The sequence below is a fragment of the Lontra canadensis genome, unplaced genomic scaffold (genome assembly GCF_010015895.1).
Source record: "Lontra canadensis isolate GAN:19392208 unplaced genomic scaffold, GSC_riverotter_1.0 scaffold33, whole genome shotgun sequence".
NCBI lineage: Eukaryota > Metazoa > Chordata > Mammalia > Carnivora > Mustelidae > Lontra > Lontra canadensis.
Genome location: NW_022631027.1, coordinates 8023204 through 8044892, shown reverse-complemented (window position 1 = coordinate 8044892; position 21689 = coordinate 8023204). Strand labels below are relative to the sequence as shown.

General features: G+C 36.6%; 1 protein-coding gene across 2 annotated transcripts in view; it reads right to left on the bottom strand.

The window, feature by feature from the left end:
* The window catches only part of ABCD3 (ATP binding cassette subfamily D member 3), an 87809-nt gene that overhangs the window by 47174 nt on the left and 18946 nt on the right, over positions 1-21689 (bottom strand). Inside the window, exons 2-3 of one of the 2 annotated variants that reach the window (XM_032867174.1) lie at positions 14627-14663; positions 7487-7585 (exon numbers count right to left, since the gene is read on the bottom strand). In XM_032867174.1, the coding sequence (XP_032723065.1) occupies positions 7487-7585; positions 14627-14663 (136 nt within the window). Of the gene's footprint in view, positions 1-7486; positions 7586-14626; positions 14664-21689 lie in introns of those variants that run through there. The other variant, XM_032867175.1, reaches the window with a different exon arrangement.

Below are 21689 nucleotides of genomic sequence, written 5' to 3'. Positions count from 1 at the left end.
TATCTCATTGTGGTTTTGATTTGTATTTCCCTGATGCCGAGTGATATGGAGCACTTTTTCATGTGTCTGTTGGCCATCTGGATGTCTTCTTTGCAGAAATGTCTGTTCATGTCTTCTGCCCATTTCTTGATTGGATTATTTGTTCTTTGGGTGTTGAGTTTGCTAAGTTCTTTATAGATTTTGGACACTAGCCCTTTATCTGATATGTCATTTGCAAATATCTTCTCCCATTCTGTCAGTTGTCTTTTGGTTTTGTTAACTGTTTCCTTTGCTGTGCAAAAGCTTTTGATCTTGATAAAATCCCAATAGTTCATTTTTGCCCTTGCTTCCCTTGCCTTTGGCGATGTTCCTAGGAAGATGTTGCTGCGGCTGAGGTCGAAGAGGTTGCTGCCTGTGTTCTCCTCAAGGATTTTGATGGATTCCTTTCTCACATTGAGGTCCTTCATCCATTTTAAGTCTATTTTCGTGTGTGGTGTAAGGAAATGATCCAATTTCATTTTTCTGCATGTGGCTGTCCAATTTTCCCAACACCATTTATTGAAGAGGCTGTCTTTTTTCCATTGGACATTCTTTCCTGCTTTGTCGAAGATGAGTTGACCATAGAGTTGAGGGTCTATTTCTGGGCTCTCTATTCTGTTCCATTGATCTATGTGTCTGTTTTTGTGCCAGTACCATGCTGTCTTGATGATGACAGCTTTGTAATAGAGCTTGAAGTCCGGAATTGTGATGCCACCAACTCTGGCTTTCTTTTTCAATATTCCTTTGGCTATTCGCGGTCTTTTCCGGTTCCATATAAATTTTAGGATTATTTGTTCCATTTCTTTGAAAAAAATGGATGGTACTTTGATAGGAATTGCATTAAATGTGTAGATTGCTTTAGGTAGCATAGACATTTTCACAATATTTATTCTTCCAATCCAGGAGCATGGAACATTTTTCCATTTCTTTGTGTCTTCCTCAATTTCTTTCATGAGTACTTTATAGTTTTCTGTGTATAGATTCTTAGTCTCTTTGGTTAGGTTTATTCCTAGGTATCTTATAGTTTTGGGTGCAATTGTAAATGGGATGGACTCCTTAATTTCTCTTTCTTCTGTGTTGTTGTTGGTGTAGAGAAATGCGACTGATTTCTGTGCATTGATTTTATATCCTGACACATTACTGAATTCCTGTACAAGTTCTAGCAGTTTTGGAGTGTAGTCTTTTGGGTTTTCCACATATAGTATCATATCATCTGCGAAGAGTGATGATAGTTTGACTTCTTCTTTGCCGATTTGGATGCCTTTAATTTCTTTTTGTTGTCTGATTGCTGAGGCTAGGACTTCTAGTACTATGTTGAATAGCAGTGGTGATAATGGACATCCCTGCCGTGTTCCTGACCTTAGCGGAAAAGCTTTCAGTTTTTCTCCATTGAGAATATTTGCGATGGGTTTTTCATAGATGGCTTTGATAATATTGAGGTATGTGCCCTCTATCCCCACACTTTGAAGAGTTTTGATCAGGAAGGGATGCTGTACTTTGTCAAATGCTTTTTCAGCATCTATGGAGAGTATCATATGGTTCCTGTTTTTTCTTTTATTAATGTGTTGTATCACATTGATTGATTTGCGGATGTTGAACCAACCTTGCAGCCCTGGAATAAATCCCACTTGGTCGTGGTGAATAATCCTTTTAATGTACTGTTGAATCCTATTGGCTAGTATTTTGGTGAGAATTTTTGCATCTGTGTTCATCAAGGATATTGGTCTGTAGTTCTCTTTTTTGATGGGATCCTTGTCTGGTTTGGGGATCAAGGTGATGCTGGCCTCATAAAATGAGTTTGGAAGTTTTCCTTCCATTTCTATTTTTTGGAACAGTCTCAGGAGAATAGGAATTAGTTCTTCTTTAAATGTTTGGTAGAATTCCCCCGGGAAGCCGTCTGGCCCTGGGCTTTGTTTGTTTGGAGATTTTTGATGACTGTTTCAATCTCCTTACTGGTTATGGGTCTGTTCAGGCTTTCTATTTCTTCCTGGTTCAGTTGTGGTAGTTTATATGTCTCTAGGAATGCATCCATTTCTTCCAGATTGTCAAATTTGTTGGCATAGAGTTGCTCATAATATGTTCTTATAATTGTCTGTATTTCTTTGGTGTTAGTTGTGATCTCTCCTCTTTCATTCATGATTTTATTTATTTGGGTCCTTTCTCTTTTCTTTTTGATAAGTCTGGCCAGGGGCTTATCAATCTTATTAATTCTTTCAAAGAACCAGCTCCTAGTTTCGTTGATTTGTTCTATTGTTTTTTTGGTTTCTATTTCATTGATTTCTGCTCTGATCTTTATGATTTCTCTTCTCCTGCTGGGTTTAGGGTTTCTTTCTTGTTCTTTCTCCAGCTCCTTTAGGTGTAGGGTTAGGTTGTGTACCTGAGACCTTTCTTGTTTCTTGAGAAAGGCTTGTACCGCTATATATTTTCCTCTCAGGACTGCCTTTGTTGTGTCCCACAGATTTTGAACTGTTGTATTTTCATTTGTTTCCATGATTTTTTTCAATTTTTCTTTAATTTCCTGGTTGACCCATTCATTCTTTAGAAGGATGCTGTTTAGTCGCCATGTACTTGGGTTCTTTCCAAATTTCCTCTCGCGATTGAGTTCTAGCTTCAGAGCATTGTGGTCTGAAAATATGCAGGGAATGATTCCTATTTTTTGATAACAGTTAAGACCTGATTTAGAACCAAGGATGTGATCTATTCTGGAGAATGTTCCATGTGCACTAGAGAAGAATGTGTATTCTGTTGCTTTGGGATGAAATGTTCTGAATATATCTGTGATATCCATCTGGTCCAGTGTATCATTTAAGGCCTTTATTTCCTTGTTGATCTTTTGCTTGGATGATCTGTCCATTTCAGTGAGGGGAGTGTTAAAGTCCCCTACTATTATTGTATGATTGTCGATGTGTTTCTTTGATTTTGTTATTAATTGGTTTATATAGTTGGCTGCTCCCACGTTAGGGGCATAGATATTTACAACTGTTAGATCTTCTTGTTGGACAGATCCTTTGAGTATGATATAGTGTCCATCTTCATCTCTTATTATAGTCTTTGGTTTAAAATCTAAGTGATCTGATAGAAGGATTGCCACCGCAGCTTTCTTCTGATGTCCATTAGCATGGTAAACTCTTTTCCACCCCCTCACTTTAAATCTGAAAGTGTCTTCGGGTTTAAAATGAGTTTCTTGTAGGCAACATATAGATGGGTTTTGTTTTTTTATCCATTCTGATACCCTGTGTCTTTTGATTGGGGCATTTAGCCCATTAACATTCAGGGTAACTATTGAGAGATATGAATTTAGTGCCATTGTATTGCCTGTAAGGTGACTGTTATTGTATATTGTTTCTGTTCCTTTCTGATCTACTACTTTTAGGCTCTCTCTTTGCTTAGAGGACCCCTTTCAATATTTCCTGTAGAGCTGGCTTGGTGTTTGCAAATTCTTTCAGTTTTTGTTTGTCCTGGAAGCTTTTAATCTCTCCTTCTATTTTCAATGATAGCCTAGCTGGATATAGTATTCTTGGCTGCATGTTTTTCTCGTTTAGTACTCTGAATATATCATGCCAGCTCTTTCTGGCCTGCCAGGTCTCTGTGGATAAGTCTGCTGCCAATCTAATATTTTTACCATTGTATGTTACAGACTTCTTCTCCCGGGCTGCTTTCAGGATTTTCTCTTTGTCACTAAGACTTGTAAATTTTACTATTAGGTGACGGGGTGTGGACCTATTCTTATTGATTTTGAGTGGGGTTCTCTGAACCTCCTGGATTTTGATGCTTGTTCCCTTTGCCATATTGGGGAAATTCTCTCCAATAATTCTCTCCAATATACCTTCTGCTCCCCTCTCTCTTTCTTCTTCTTCTGGAATCCCAATTATTCTAATGTTGTTTCGTCTTATGGTATCACTTATCTCTCGAATTCTGCCCTCGTGGTCCAGTAGTTGTCCCTCTTTTGTTCAGCTTCTTTATTCTCTGTCATTTGGTCTTCTATATCGCTAATTCTCTCTTTTGCCTCATTTATCCTAGCAGTGAGAGCCTCCATTTTTGATTGCACCTCATTAATAGCTTTTTTGATTTCAACTTGATTAGATTTTAGTTCTTTTATTTCTCCAGAAAGGGCTTTTATATCTCCCGAGAGGGTTTCTCTAATATCTTCCATGCCTTTTTCGAGCCCAGCTAGAACCTTGAGAATCGTCATTCTGAACTCTAGATCTGACATATTACCAATGTCTGTATTGATTAGGTCCTTAGCCTTTGGTACTGCCTCTTGTTCTTTTTTTGTGGTGAATTTTTCCGCCTTGTCATTTTGTCCAGATAAGAGTATATGAAGGAGTAAGTAAAATACTAAAAGGGTGGCTACAACCCCAGGAAAATATGCTTTAGCCAAATCAGAAGAGATCCCAAATCGTGAGGGGGGGGAGGGTATAAAAAGAGGTTCAGAAAGAAAAAAAAAAAAAGAAAAAGAAAAAAGAAAAAAGAAACAAATAAAAAAAGAAAACCAATAATGAAAAAAATATAAAAAGGAAAAAATATATATATATTAGATAAACTAGTTAAAAACGTTAAAAAAGAAAAGGGTAAAAGTTTAAAAAAATTTAGCAGAAGAAGAGAAAAAAAATTGAAAAAGAAAAAACAATTAAATTAACTGCAAGGCTAAAGAATCATGGGGAGAAAGCCATGAGTTCCGTGCTTTGCTTTCTCCTCCTCTGGAATTCCGCTGCTCTCCTTGGTATTGAAACTGCACTCCTCGTAAGTGAACTTGGTCCTGGCTGGGTTTCTTGTTGATCTTCTGGGGGAGGGGCCTGTTGTAGTGATTCTCAGGTGTCTTTGCCCCAGGCGGAGTTGCACCTTACCAGGGGCCGGGCTGAGTAATCGGCTCGGGTTTGCTTTCGGGAGCTTTTGTTCCCTGAGCGCTTTCCGTAGAGTTCCGGAGGACGGGAATGAAGATCGCGGCCTCCCAGTCTCTGGCCCGGAGGAGCCGAGAGCTCGGGGTCCCACTCCTCAGTGCGCCCTCAGGGAACAGCGCCCAATTACTCCCGTCTGCCTGGCCTCCAGCCGAGCTCCGAGCTCACCGAGCCTGCGACCGGTTCAAGGTAAGCCCGAGCTGAGAGCTCACTCCTCGGCTCCGTCTCTGTAGCCGGCTTCCCCGTTCTAATACCTGCAAGCTCTGCGACACTCAGACACCCCGATCCTTCTGTGACCCTGCGGGACCTGAGGCCACACTGGCCCCGCGTGGGCTTCACCCCAGTTAAGCCTCTGGAGCGATGTCCCTCAGCGGAACAGACTTTTAAAAGTCCCGATTTTGTGCTCCGTTGCTCCACCGCTTGCCGGGAGCCGGCCCCTCCCCCCGGGGGTCTATCTTCCCGTCCCTTTGGATTCACTTCTCCGCCAGTCCTACCTTTCAGAAAGTGGTTGATTTTCTGTTTCTAGAATTGCTGTTCTTCTTCTCTTCAATCTCCCGTTGGATTTGTAGGTGTTTGCAATCTTTAGATAAGCTATCTAGCTGATCTCCCGCAACCTGAAGTAGTCTCAGCTGCTACTTCTCCGCCATCTTGACTCCTCCCCTCTTCTGTCATTTCTATGAGAGTTTATTTCTAAGTGAAACCCCCAGTGAACGGAGGTTAAACTTGGATTTTTATAATTCTCAAAGATCATGTGTAAAATGACTCTGCGGCATGGCTGGGCCTAGAGAAAGCTGGAGATTGGCCAAGTTAGGCCCTGGTATCTCCCTTACTAACTCCCAGAGATCTATCCAATATCTCATATTCATTTTACACTCAGCGAACCCCTGCTAAAAAGTCAGATGAGCACTGAACTCTTAATGGATTAAGAGGAGAATATATAACTCTTTCCAGAGAAGATCGTATTTTAAACAGCAATTCTTCAATCAGGTGGGTTGTAGAAAGAGAAAACTTCAAGAAAATAATGAGCATCAAGCTATTTTTTTTAATAAGGATCTGTTTTTGTTGGGGGGAGGGGACAGATGTCAGACATGAGGTCATGAAAGCATAAGAGCACAAAGTCTGATGACAAAATTGCAAACTCTTCTAAGCAGATGATAGTGAAAGAACGATCAAAGTTAGGTTGTGATTTACCCTACAAGAAAAAAAGAAGACAAATGCTTTTATTAGGGTTTTAGAAAAAAGTCTATTATGAAAACAAGAAGAGGCAAAAGGACCAATTAAGAGATGATGATAATCCAGGTAAGAAAACTACAGTGAGAACAGTAGGAATGGAAAGCGAGACTAATTCAAGAGAAACACAAAGAGAAAATATTTAAAAATAAGGAAGGGAGCAGATTTAAAAAGTCTCAGTGTGATCTCATTTTTATTAAAATATATTCTGGACACTGAAATACTGATAAAAGTTCTGAGTGAGAGGTTAAGAGGCACCAAGAAGGAAAAAGAAATCTATCTGCATTTTCTAATTTTTCTTCAAGGAAAACATATTATCTCTATCTTATTAGGGGAAAAAAAGTTATTAAGTTATGTTTTAGAGGCTGGTAAGGGTGGAATCTACAAGGCATGATTCAGAAATGAGGGAGAAAGAGAGCAAGTCCAGTGTGATAGGGAGATATGGGTTCTCTTTGGGGATTACAGTGCTTTGGGAATATCTTATCTTTTTGTTGCTATTAATAGCTTGTAATTCCAATGGTTTTTAAAATTGGAACAATGGAAAACATTACATTTCAAGAAAATAAATTTGGCAGAGAAGATAAAAAAGGGGAGCTTCTTTGAAGTGAGAACAATGAACACTGCAATATCCGTGTTAAGAATGTTTAGAACGAAAAATGACCCAGTACCAGTGGCTGAAAGGATGAAGTATGGGGAGTAAAGAGACAAAGGTGATGATATTTCTGGTTCTACAAAAGGTGATTAAAGATGGAGAACAGAGCATTATCTTATTTTTTAAACATTAAAAATACTCCTCAGATAATGATAAAGATAATCTTGATAAAAGGGCAAAGGAAACGATAATAAAAACTTTATTCCTAAAACCAGCTCACCTCCGGAAAATACTGGAAGAATTCAAATATCATTCTGGGTATCTCAAAACATATTTAATCAAATATGAAAGAACAACCTTCAAACGTATTCCGTATCAATGTGACTTATGAAGATCTCAATGTAATAAAAAGGTTTGTCCTTCTAAATTTAATCTTGTTTTTATTAATAGAACTTAGTTATAATAAAACAACACCATTTAGAGTAGCTGCACTGAAGTAGTCTAATATTTCACATAAAATATAATGAAATCCTATTTCATAAACAAGAGGAAACTATTTAAAATCTGGCACCAAACAACAAGGGTAATTGCAAGGATAATAGACAACTTAAAGAAAAAAATTTAGTAGTCTTTATTACCTACACAAAAAACATCTGATCTGTAGTATAACAAAAGCTTTATAATTTTATTGTTCTGAACTCACATAAGCTTAAAAGTTAGACACTTAACATTATAATTCAAGACTTACCTCCTTACAAAATGTTCTAGGAACCATGATTTTCAGAATCCGTGTGAGTCTTAAAAAAAACACCTTGTCCACCACAGCTCGCTCTTTTTTCCCCTCTTTCTACATTAAAACAAAAAAATTAAGATATTTATAACAAGAAATATTAAAGAACCACATTTCACCTAAGTCAATAATAACTATCAAAATGGATATTGCATTTAGAGAGTGCTAACTTGCACTGCTCTTCAAACATGCTTTCAAGAAAATAAGATGTTATCAAAAACTAAATAAGGAAGTGAGAAGTTCTGGGGCCAAGCAAAAATCTGGGAGATGAATACTGCAAGCAGAGGAAACAGCAAGTGCAAAATGCCAAGGTATAAGCTCATTTAATTGCTTGAGAAGCAACAAAATGGCCGGTCTGACTGGAACTATAAGCAAGGGATGGTAGCAGAAGATGAATCAGAGAGACGGCTAAGAAATGTCAAGTACTTACAGACTGTTTATTATCCACTTCCTGATTAACAGCAGAATGTTTTTAAAATCCTGAACAGGAATTTTCCTGATAGTAATTACTGGAAATATTTAGATTCCTAGATTTAGCATTTAGCATTTCCAGTATTGCAATCTACCAATTCACTCTCTCTTCTTCATAAACTCAAAGACAGACAAGGTTTCTTCACTCCTACAGCTCACATTCTAGCAGGATAAATACAGATGAAAATAAACCAATAAGTTGTTACAGATACACTAGGCAGGGCCATGAGCAAAAGACTGATTCAGACAGGATGACAAGCCAGAGTTCTTTGGGGAGGTGATATTTAAGCTGAGACAAAAACAAAGCGAAGCCATGTGATAACCTCAGGGAAGGAAGGTAGTCTAGCACAGGAAACATCAAGCACAAAACCAAGTGTCAAGAATAAATTTAGTGCACACACTGAAGAACAAGACAGTAGAACTGCTAAAATAAAGAGAATAAAAATGAGAGAAGCTGAAGAGTTGACAGGACCTGCAAAAGACAGACCCTTGAAACCACAGTAAAGATTTAAAGTTTATTTAGTCCGTGTAGTGGGAAACTACCAGAGAAACTTAAGAGCAGTAATTAATCTTATCACCCTCAGACATTTCTTTTGAAGGAATAAGAAAAAAGTGACATAACTTGGATATGTTAGAGGCTATTTACTTTATTACACCTGAACTGTTTAGAAAAACATACAGGAGAAACTTCTTGCAACAGGCAACAGACACGAGAAGGATGGGATCCCCCTATCGAGACCCTCCCCCAACTCCTATAATCACAATTCACTTATTTGTTAAATACTATGCACCTGATAAATACCCATAGTTTAGTAAATCCTATAATTAAACTTTAGGGTAAGTTTTATCTAAGTTGAGGAACCTGACTAGGTTCCTTAGATAAATGACTAGTTTGTATACTGAATTAGAATAATAATAAGCTACCATCTATAGGTCAGACACTTTGCTAAGTGCTTTATATTTGTATGATCCTAACAGGCACTGAATGCATTACAGAATCATAGATCAAGAAGTCAGAAGGCATTGTGTGTGTGGAGTTACATCAGGAAGACTAAGGTAAGAATCAGTCTATCCTGTAACTCTTGTAACAGAGTTCAGGTCTTTGAAACCTTATGAAGGTTGCAAACCTCATCCTACTGAATTAGAGGCCCAGTTACTTCAGTCACACATGCAATGTGTTCCTTCATTCATTCAATAAATATTCCCAAGCACTCTTCTGAATGACAGGAACACAGTCCCAGGCACTGTTTTGAATGACAGGAACACACCAGAAACTGAAACAGGCCAAAAGCACTACTCACAGTATATTTACTTCAGCCTATTATCCTCAAGCCAAACGCTACAACTTCAACCAAAATCCCCCCTTTTACTTCCCCAAACCGAGAAAATACAGGAAGAAAATAAAGACAAGGCAACAGATACCAAGTACTTTTAAAAAAAAGAAAATTAAATTTCTACTTTCAAGTTTTTCCTATCACTGCCTTCCTACCTCACCCCACTGCACATGTAATGAACACCCCTGAATAGACCGAGTAATAATAAATAAAATGGCCACCTTCTGACTTAAACAGAGGATTACCTATTTCTAGCTTCTGGCTGCTTTCAAGAAATGATCTAGGGAAAACAATGAAGAAGGTTTAAAAAAAGTTATAAGAAAGTCACATTGAAGGAATTTAAAATATTAACTGCTACATGCTATGTAATTCTTCCTCCTCTTTTATTTCTATTCCTATTGTCATCACTTCTAAATCACAAACTGTCTGAAAGCCTGACTTGATTTCCATTACCTTTCAAGCCATGAAGGAATTGCATATATGTTTCCTAAAGTCATTACAGCATATTCTGCAAAGAAACACCTGGACTAGAGGGCTGGCTCAGAAAGGATGAAGAAATACCATGACACTCTACCATTCTTGACACATAATAAAATTCATATCTGAAACCAAATCTAAAGGAGAGTACCTACAGAGACAGTACATTTCATAAACACTACTAGCCTCTCCAATGAATTCATTTTAATTTCACAACTGACTTTCCTCTACCTGTGAACTTTCCAGTATTTCTTTAAAAATTTTTAAAAAACACTTTGAGAATATAAATTTAAAATGTAAACTACAGAAAAAGCAAATCATTATATAAAGACCATTTAAATAGTTAAAGAAATATTGCAACCAGAAAATAATGTACCTAACATTCAGGAGGCAACAAGCTCAAACGGCAAAGAGAAGTTCCTATTGATGTGTCAATCCACTTAGAAAGGTAAGATGAACTAGAATGGACTGAAAGAGACCTTTGAAACAACAAATAAAAAGCCATATGGCGCTGACAAGAGTATAAGCATTCCTGTACATTGCTGGAGAAAGTGTAAATCAACACAACTATTAGGTAGATTTATAATAGCACCTATCATCATGGTTTTTTTTTAAACTATTTTTCTTATTTATTTGAGAGAGAGAGAGCATGAGAGGAGAGAGATTAGTGGGAGAAGCAGACTCCTTGCCAGGCAGGGAGCCCGATGTGGGACTCGGATCCCAGGACTCCAGGATCATGACCTGAGCCGAAGGCAGTTGCTTAACCAACTGAGCCACCCAGGTGCCCTATCAAAATGTAAAACGCACATAGACTGTAAAATAACTCAGTAAATTTACTTTAAGGTGCTTATCCTACTGGAATTCCTGCATATATGCCTAAATACATAAATGAAAAACATCTGCACGCTATTTATACTATCATAAAAATCAAAAACCTAAATATGCATCTATAATGAAATTATGTAAACTATACAAAATTTATGAAATGAAAATTCTACACAATAAAAAAGGAAGCAGCTCCTATTTATACAACAGAATACTGTCAAACCGTTAAACTGACTAGATCTACAGCTATCAACATAAACATTAACACAGGATCTAAAAAATATGCTGAAAGTAGAATGATACATACCATGATCAACTTATAAAAATTTAATAAGCAAAATAATTCTACCTATATGGTTTATGAAGATTGGGGCACCTGGATGGCTCAGTGGGTTAAGCATCTGCCTTAGGCTCAGGTCATGATCTCAGAGTCCTGGGATCAAGCCCCGCATCAGGCTCTCTGCTCAGTGGAGAGCCTGCTTCCCCCCTCTCTCTCTGCCTGCCTCTCTGTCTACTTGTGATCTCTTTCTCTCTGTCAAATAAATAAATAAAATCTTTTAAAAAATTATTCTAAAAGATATACAAATATACATACACCTCATCAGTATAAAATATGCACAGGAATGCTAAGTTCCCCATCTAAGTTTACAGTTCCCCAGCAGTGTTTATTTTGAATTTTATATCATGTATACTGCCAACAAAATTAAGTACTTTTAAATCCAGTCAACTACCTCTTTACATTACTAACTCTATTAAATCTTCCTCTCCTTCCTAAATCTCATGTCTTGTGAAAATTTTACCATCTCACCAAACATTATAAAAAAGTTCAATAAAAAAAATTCCCTTTTTATCTGTCTGCCCTCATAAATAACATATTAACTATAGAAAAATTAGAAAATTCTGATTAGCAAAAATAAGGAGCCTATACCTACCATTTAGAGATACCAACTGTTAATATCTGGCACATAATCCTACCAGATTTCATTTTAGCATATATGTGTATATGTGTATGTGCATTCACTTCCTATAAATTCTGCAAATGTGCTATAAGTGTACCATATTATATCTTGTTTTTGTCCAAAATTTAATCTAACCTAAAGTTATCTTGCTCACACTATGCAATAAGCAAATAAGTATATGCTAAAAGAAGCTGTACAAAAAATAGAATTAAAAAAAAAAAAATCACTGGGGCGCCTGGGTGGCTCAGTGGGTTAAGCCTCTGCCTTCGGCTCAGGTCATGATCTCAGGGTCCTGGGATCGAGTCCCGCATCGGGCTCTCTGCTCAGCAGGGAGCCTGCTTCCCTCTCTCTCTGCCTGCCTCTCTGTCTACTTGTGACCTCTGTCAAATAAATAAATAAAATCTTAAAAAAAAAAAATCACCGGATGAATTTGGTTGTACTGACAAGTTTTAATGATGCCCTAGAACTTGAAGATTTGATAATATGCAAATGGTAGCTATAACTAAGATAATTAAGGTTTGATTACTCAGATAAATTTAGGTAAGAGAGATTATGAAGATGGAGATATGCCAGACAAGAAGAAAAGCATCCCTTGTCCCATTTTTCAAAGCCAGAGAAAAAGATCACAGAAACCAAAGAACAGCAATTTTCTTATCAATCTCCACGATATTCAGAGAACAGACATTATATGGAAGATGTAGAAAGATCTAAGAGACACTAAACACTAGAAGCTGGCATGAGTTTCCTAGGAATAAGTCATGACCAACTCATTCCATTTTCTTCTTGTTTAAGGATATTCACTGACATGTATACTCTAAGCTCCACAGGGGCAGGGACTTATATTTATATCTGCTATACACCCAGCACCAAAACCAATAACGAGGCATTTAGGAGGGCTCGATCAATATTTGTTGAGAGAATGACTTAATAAATGAATTAATAAATTACTCAAGGGTTTGATGTTTCTTATAAAATTACTGTGGTCCTTAATAAGAAATATGAACCAGATTTTGCTATGTTGGATATAATCATAACCAAATAAACCATAACCAAAAATAAGCACGCAAAAAAAATTAAGAGATGCCAGAGTCATTTCTTTGGTCCTTTACACAGTCAATATTATCAGCAATCGTGAGGAAAAAAGAGAAGGCCAATTTAAATTATGGATAATGCCTTCTACCTAACATACCAGATGCTAGAATTACATTCAAAATTACACTAACAGTACAGACATACTAGAGTATAGACTAATAGTACAGCTCCAATAAGCTGCCATATATAGGAATAAACTAATGTTTATTCAAAAGAAATCAAGTGAGTTACCATATGAACCAGCAATTCCACTCCGGGGTATATACCAAAAGAAATGAAAACACAGGTTCACACAAAACCCTGCATATGAATGTTCATAGCAGCCTTATTCATAATAGCCTAAAAATGAAAACAACCTAAATTTCCCTCAATTGACAGATGGATAAATGTGGTCAATTTATACAAAAGAATATTATTTGGTAATAAAAAGAAATGAGGTATTGATATACGCAACAACACAAATGAACCTTAAAAACATCATGCTAAGTTAAAGCCCGGGACAAAAGACCACATATTATCGGACTCTTTTTATAGAATATGTCTGAAGTAGGCAAATCATAGAAACAGAAAGCAGATTTCTGGTTACTAAGGACTAGGAAAAGAGGGCAATAAGGAGTGATTTTTAATGGGCATGGAATTTCTTTTTGGGAAGATAAAAATCTTCTAAAATTAGTTAGCCACACAACTCTTTTGTGAATATACTAAAACCACTGAATTGTATTCTTAAATGGATGTTATGGTCTTTGAACTATATCTCAGTAAAGTCGTTACTAAAAAAGAAAGAAAGAGGGGCGCCTGGGTGGCTCAGTGGGTTAAGCCTCTGCCTTCAGCTCAGGTCATGATCTCAGGATCCTGGGATGGAGCTCTCCGCTCGGCAGGGAGCCTGCTTCCCTTCCTCTCTCTCTCTGCTTGCCTCTCTGCCTACTTGTGATCTCTGTCAAATAAATAAATAAAATCTTTAAAAAAAAAAAAAAGAAAGAAAGAAAGAAGAATACAGTTATAGGCAATCTGCCAACAGAGTTGTTCATCGGATACTTTAAGATAATAATTTATAATAACTCAACTCAATGTAAACAGCAGTTAGGGCTAAAGAAATAAAAGCAATTTTAGGCTGAATTTCAGCAATATGGCTTTCATAACAAGATATTTGTAATAGTGCTGATGTGTTCCATCCTAGTCAGACCACATCTGGACAACTATGTTCTAGACTAAAAATAATGTCTAGTGAAAATAAGCAGTATAGGTCCAGAAAAACGTATACAGAATTGAAAAAGGACTGGAAGCCATGACAGATTAAGAAACACTTGAAGGAATGAGGGGCTGCTTAGCATGGAAAAAAAAAGACTCAGAAGATACAACTATCTTCAAACAATATGAGAGTCAATTAGAAAAAATAGAGCAGTCTTGTCCTATGTGGCTACAAAGACAAAAATAGAATCAATCACTAAGAGGGCAGAGGGGAAGATTAATCTCATGATGGGCTAGAACTAATAGGGTAATGGTTGCCTCCTAGTGGTACTTCTTCATCAAATGAACAGATTCAAGTAAATACTAGATGTCACCTATTCAAGGAATCCTATTTCAAAAAGAACTGCCATAATACACAGTGGAGTAAAGATAATAGTTAAGTTCCCTTCTAATTCTAAAATTATGATTCAAAATTATGTAACAAGGAGCACTTGGGTGGCTTAGTATATTGAGCCTCTGACTCTTGGTTTCAGCTCATGTCATGATCTCATGGGTCTGGGATCGAGCCCCTAGGGGGCTTTGCACTTAGTGAGGGAGTCTGCTTGAAGATTCTCTCCCTCTGCTCCCCCACCATGCTCACGCATGGGCTCTTTTTGATCTCTAAAATAAATAAATAAAACTTCAAAATTATGTAACAAAATAAATAAAATAAATACATGAAATCCCAAAGAGACAAGTACTTAAAATTTTACCTCATTGTTCTGTAATGGTGGTTTTCCATTTTTCTTACTGTAGAGAAAAGAAAAGAGAGCTTTATTTGCAAACTGTTCCCATCATAAAAATTATTTTAAGATATCAAAAGAATACACCAAATTCTCCAAGTGAATTCATTCTTTTTCACATCATACAGAGATAGAATATATTAAATATAGGGCACCTGCGTGGCTCAGTCGGTTAGGCATCTGCCTTCAGCTCAGGTCATGATCCTGGGTCCTGGGATTGAGTCAAGCGTTGGGCTACCTGCTCAGGAGTGTGCTTCTCCCTCTGCCCCTCTCCCCACTCATGCTCACTCGCTCGCTCTCTCTCCCCCAAAAATAAGTAAAATCTTAAAAAAAAGAATATATTAAATAAAATAATCCACTTGTCCCTTACTCAATATTATTTATAGAAAGTGCCTAATAAATATTAACTACTACTATATCAAGCATCAAATTAGTAATTTTTAATATACATACACTCATTTTACAAATTTCCCCATGGAGCGGTGGAGTCTATTTCTCTATCTTTGAATCAAGGTTTGGCCATGTAAACTGCTTCAGTCAATGGGATATAGCAAACTGATGCAAGCAAGGGCTTGAAAAATGTGCATTGGGCCTTCTCTCTCTTGCTGCTGGGACTCTTCTCCTAGCCATGTGAGCAACCCCAGGTTAGTAGCCTAAAGCAGGGAAGACCATGTGTCATTCCACATTACAAATTTAAAAACTGGCTTGGTTAGTGGTATGGTTCATGCTACTCAAAATGATTAATTTGGCAATTGTATCCAGGTCTGACCACTAATCCAGGTTACCTCCCTAAACAATGTAACAACCAGGCTTAGGTTCTCTTTATAACACACTACTGTAGCACCCTTCGCTTCTATACAACATTGATATCATTTTAAATCTCCTGTTTGATTGATATTTCCTTCCAGTAAGTCAGTTTAATGAGATCAGGAGCTATTGCAGGTTGGTCTCTCCAAAATAAACATGAGGTAGTACCTGGGATACAAAATGTTTACTGGGGACCAACACCTATGAAATGAAGGCAAGGAAAGCTAAAACTGTGAAGCAGGCCCAGTAAAATCAGGCAGGAAGCCCTATAGCACGTATTGTCCATCAGAGTAGTCTGTGAAAGGCTGAAACAGCCAGATCTTTTTATCTTTATCTTGCTCAGTCTACAAACCCATGCTGCTCCAGGGAGGTCATGAGCTCAGGGAAGGTGGCTCTGCAGCTAAAGCAGACCTTAAGGTGTGTCCAGAAAGGGTTACTTGGTGATCCAACTCCTTTCAGCGGGACAGTAGGCCCTTCTTTGAAGGAGAATCTAGGTAGCACAACTTCACGTCTACTCTTGGGGGCATATATTATTCAACCCTCTATGTTCAACACTTAGTTGAACTCCAACAATCTGTAGAATGAACACTTCCAGTAATAAGATACCAGGGTCACTGAAAAAGGACAGAAAGCCAAACTTAATTACAATTCAGTAGATGCTCTTATTCTAAGAGTGCTCGGGTTTATTATTTTTTTTCTATTTTTAACTGCATTACAGGATTATTTATCTGTTTTAAAGTTTTTATGAGGTTGTAAAACTGTTTCAGAAAATTCCTTTATATATATTCAGGCATGTGCAGTTAATTATGAGCCCCTTTTATAAGGATTTCTGAATTCCTCTTTTTAAAGAATTCTTTAATGTTTTCCATGGATGTTCTCAACACTGAAGACATTAACTATATAAATATATATAGATCCTTTAGGATAAATTAGAACAGTATGCTAGAATCCTAATTATTGGGTTACATTTTTTTCACTGGAAATGTCATGCTAAAGACTGGAGAGAAGTTAATTTACTTCCAAAAACATGATCTACTAGTAAGTAGATTCAATTCTAACAAATATTCAGTATTTTTTTATCCTATGAAACTGAAAAAGCCTTGAAACAAACAAGACATGTCTTCTACTCTCGTGTATTCCTTCTGGCTACCGAAAAGATCAATTTATCAGCTAAATACATTAAAATAAAGGTATTCAACATGTTCAAACTGTATTGTTGATTCGCACACTAATGGCAAGGTCATCTGTAATATCTACAACAATCATTACTCATCAGTTTTCTTGTTACACTTCAGGGTATAACAAAATTCATTTAAGGATAATACATATATTACATGTTAAGTAAATTTTTTATAAAAAGAACTATGTCTTTTTATAAAAAGAACTATGTCTTTTTATAAAAAGAACTATGTCTTTTTATAAAAAGAACTATGTCTTTTTATAAAAAGAACTATATTTTCCCAAACAAAAAAAATTAGTTAAGGAAAGTAGCACTGTTTTATATTTTGGAAAGTCTCATTAATGTCTGACTTAATAGAAGAAAACTGGGTTTTTTTATGAGAGTCTGAATTCTTTTTAATTATTGTGATGGAGATATGTAGTTGTAAAACAGGAGTATTTTCATAACTGTGGATATTCTTCCTTGATACTATAATGTTACAATGCAGTCTGAAACCCTATCAATGAACTTTGTATCTTATACAATAAAATCCATTGTTCTGTATTATATCACACTTCCAATTAATCTTTGCCACACAAAATTTTGTAATACGCATTAGTCTGTTGGAAAATAATGATTCAGGACGCCTGGGCGGCTCAGTCAGTTAAGTGTCTGCATTCTGCTCAGGTCATGATCCCAGGATCCTGAGACTGAGTCCCACATCAAGCTCCCTGCTCAGCAGGGGGTCTGCTTCTCCCCCTGCCTGCCACTCCCCTGCTTGTGCGCTCTTTGACAAATAAATAATAGATAAAATCTTAAAAAGAAAAAAAAAGGAAAATAATGATTCACTGAGTTGTATAGTAGACTTTCCAAATGTAATATATTTTACTATGCAGTATTTTTTAGAATTACATTTGTCAATACTCCCACCTAAATCATCAGGAAACTCTTAACCATGGGGAAGCTATCAAGCTCATGGTAGCAGAGACAAGTTTTCCAAATTTTAATTATTAAGCTTAAATTGTAACATCAGCAACAAACACTACTGTTTTTCCTCAAGGGCACTACAAGAGAATGTCTGCAATATTCAAGGCCAAATAACTACAGTGATTTAGTCATTCTTCCAAGTAAAAATGATGTTCCACAAAAAAAATAATAAAATAAAAGGCTAGTTTCACTCAGAATTCAAACAACTACAAGTGCATACCCTCAAGACAACCTCTGCATTTTGGTATAATGCAAGAAGTTCTTTGTGCCAGCTTCTTTTTCTTGGCAAACACATTATTAAAAAAAGATGAGATTATTTATTAAAAGTAATTTATTAAATATACTTTTTATTAAAAGTATACTATTATTTTATATAAATAAAATTTATACTATTTATTAAAAGTATAGGATGGGAGGAATTTACCCAAGAAATGGAAGATCAGGTTAACATTTGAAAATCAATCCATAATTCACCCATATTAACAGTCTAAAAAAAAAACCATATGATCATATCAGTAGATATACAGGAAAGGCTTTGACAAAATCTAACACCAATTCATCATAAAAAACTCTTACCAAACAAGGAATAAAAAGAACTTCCTCAATCTGATAAAGGACATTAATAAAAACCTACAGCTATGGAGCACCTGGGTGGCTTAGCTGGTTAAGCATCTGCCTTTGGCTCAGGTCATGATCTCAGAGTCTTGGGACTGAGCCCCCGTCAGGCTCCCTGCTCAGTGGGGAGTCTGCTTCTCTCTCTCCCTCTGCACCCACCCCCTACTCGAGCCCACACTCTTGCTCTCAAATAATCTTAAGGAAAAAAAAAAAAAAACCCTACAGCTATCATTGTATTTATTTATTAATGAAAGTCTAAGTCTCTGTGATCCAGAATATGGCAAAGATAGCAACTCTCACTACTTCTATTCAATACTGTTATTGGAAAACACCGGCAAAAAGGTAAGAAAAATAAAAGGCACACAGAATTGAAAGGACAAAGTAAAACTATCTTTATTGCAAATTCTATAAACATCTATATAGAAAATCCTAAGGCATCTATCTATAAAAAAGCTAAGCAAGTTCAGCCAGGTTCTAGGATATAATATACAAATATCAATTGTATTTCTACATATAGGAAAAGAATAATTGGAAATTAGAATTTTATGCATATCATTTACAAAAGCACCCAAAATAGTAATTATTTCACAATAAACTTGGAAAGAAAAAGAAGATGTGTAAGACCTATATGCTGAAAACTATAATACACTGCAGAGAAATCAGTGATGATTAAATAGAGAGATATAACATGTTCAGAGAACAGAAGACTCAATATTGTTAACATGTCAATTCTCCCCAAATTGATTTAGAAATTCAATGGAATCCCAATCAAAATCCCATCAGGCTTTTTTGCAGAGTAACAAGGTTATTTTAAAATTCATTTATAATTGCAAAGGACCTAGAATAATCCATACCTTTTGGGAAAAAACGAAGTCTAAAGAATTGTATCTCATTCCAAGGCTTATTATAAAGCTACAATAAACAAGAGTGTATGATACTAGAGTACAAATATAGATGAAAGGAACAGAAGAGTTCAGAAACAGACCCACACATACACAGCTAACTCATTTAAGGCAAAGGTGCTAAGGCAATTCAATGGGCAGAGAATAATCTTTTTAGCAAATAGTACCAGATCAAGTCGGTGTGATATGTAAAAAAAAATTAACCTCAACACTTGCTGCACACCATATACAAAAAAAATTGATTTGAAGTGGAATACAAACCTAAATGTAAGAGCTAAAACTATGAGAAAAAAGGAAACAGAAAAAAAAAAAACTGTAATCTTGAGTTAAACAAAGATTTGTTAAATTGGACTCACAGTATAAGCTGCACCAAAAAAAAAAAAAAAAAATCGGGAAGCCTGGGTGGCTCAGTTGGTTAAGCCACTGCCTTCAGCTCAGGTCATGATCCTGGAGTTCTGGGATAGAGTCCCACATCAGGCTCCCAGCTCCTTGGGGAGTCTGCTTCTCCCTTCTCATGCTCTCTCTCCCTCTCTCAAATAAATAAATAAAATCTTTAAAAAAAAAAAAATCAACAAACTGGACTTCATCAAAATTTTGCTCTTTAAAATACTATTAAGAAAATATCTGTAAAACATACAAGAAAAACTTTATATTCAGAATACATAAAAAACTCTTAGAGTGGACTAAGACAATTCATTTGAAGATTTAAATAGACACTGTGTCAAAGAACATGTATGGATGGAAAATAAACACATGAAAATGCTCAAATGTTCCCTTTTAAGACCACAGTGAGAAACCACTGCATACATCCACTAGAATGGCTCAGATTAAAAAGACAGATCACACCAAGAGTTACCAAGGATGTGGAACACCTGGAATCTTCCATACCGCTAACGGGAATATAAAAGGATACAAAAACACTTTGGAAAACAGTGGCAAGTTTCCTAAAAAGTTAAACATACATCTACCATACAATCCAGCCATTCCACTACTAAGTATCTACTCAAGGGACATGAAAGCATATGTCCATATAAGAACTCTACACAAATATTCATAGCAGCTTTATTTTTTTAATTTTTTTATTAACATATAATGTATTATTAGCCCCAGGGGTACAGGTCTGTGAATCGCCAGGTTTATACACTTCACAGCACTCACCATAGCCCATTCCTTCCCCAATGTCCATAACCCCACCATCCTCTCCCTCCCCCCACCCCCCACAATCCTCAGTTTGTTTTGTGAGATTAAGAGTCTCTTATGGTTTGTCTCCCTCCTGATCCCAACTTGTTTCATTTATTCTTCTCCTACCCCCAAACCCCCAACGTTGCCTCTCAACTTCCTCGTATCAGGGAGATCATATGATAATTGTCTTTCTCTGATTGACTTATTTTGCTAAGCATAATACCCTCTAGTTCCATCCACGCCATTGTAAATGGCAAGATTTCATTTCTTTTGATGGCTGCATAGTATTCCATTGTGTATATATATACCACCTCTTCTTTATCCATTCATCTGTTGATGGACATCTAGGTTCTTTCCATAGTTTGGCTATTGTGGACATTGCTGCTATAAACATTCGGGTGCACATGCCCCTTCAGATCACTACATTTGTCTATTTAGGGTAGAGTATATTTGTATATTTAGGGTAGAGTAGCTAGCTCTATTTTCAACTTTTTGAGGAACCTCCATGCTCTTTTCCAGACTGGCTGCACCACCTTGCATTCCCATCAACAGTGTAGGAGGGTTCCCCTTTCTCTGCATCCTCGCCAGCATCTGCCATCTCTTGACTTGTTAATTTTAGCCATTCTGACTGGTGTGAGGTGTTATCTCATTGTGATTTTGATTTGTATTTCCCTGATGGCGAGTGATGTGGAGCACTTTTTCATGTGTCTGTTGGACATCTGGATGTCTTCTTTGCAGAAATGTCTGTTCATGTCCTCTGCCCAATTCTTGATTGGATTATTTGTTCTTTGGGTGTTGAGTTTGATAAGTTCTTTACAGATTTTGGATATTAGCCCTTTATCTGATATGTCATTTGCGAATATCTTCTCCCATTCTGTCAGTTGTCTTTTGGTTTTGTTAACTGTTTCCTTTGCTATGCAAAAGCTTTTGATCTTGATGAAGTCCCAATAGTTCATTTTTGCCCTCACTTCCTCTGCCTTTGGCGATGTTCCTAGGAAGAAGTTGCTGCGGCTGAGGTCGAAGAGGTTGCTGCCTGTGTTCTCCTCAAGGATTTTGATGGATTCCTTTCTCACACTGAGGTCCTTCATCCATTTTGAGTCTATTTTCGTGTGTGGTGTAAGGAGCAGCTTTATTTTTAATAGTCAAAGCCTGGAAACAATCCAAATGTCCACCAACAACAATGGATTAAAAAATTGTGGTATGTCCATAAAATGTACTCAACAATTTTAAAAAAACTGATAAACCCAACGAGGATGAATCTCAAAAGCATTATTCTGACTGAAAGTAGCTAGACAAAACCATGTATAGTATACGATTCCACTTATGAAATTCGAGAGGAACCAAAACTAATCTGTAGTTATAGAAAGCAGATCAATAGTTC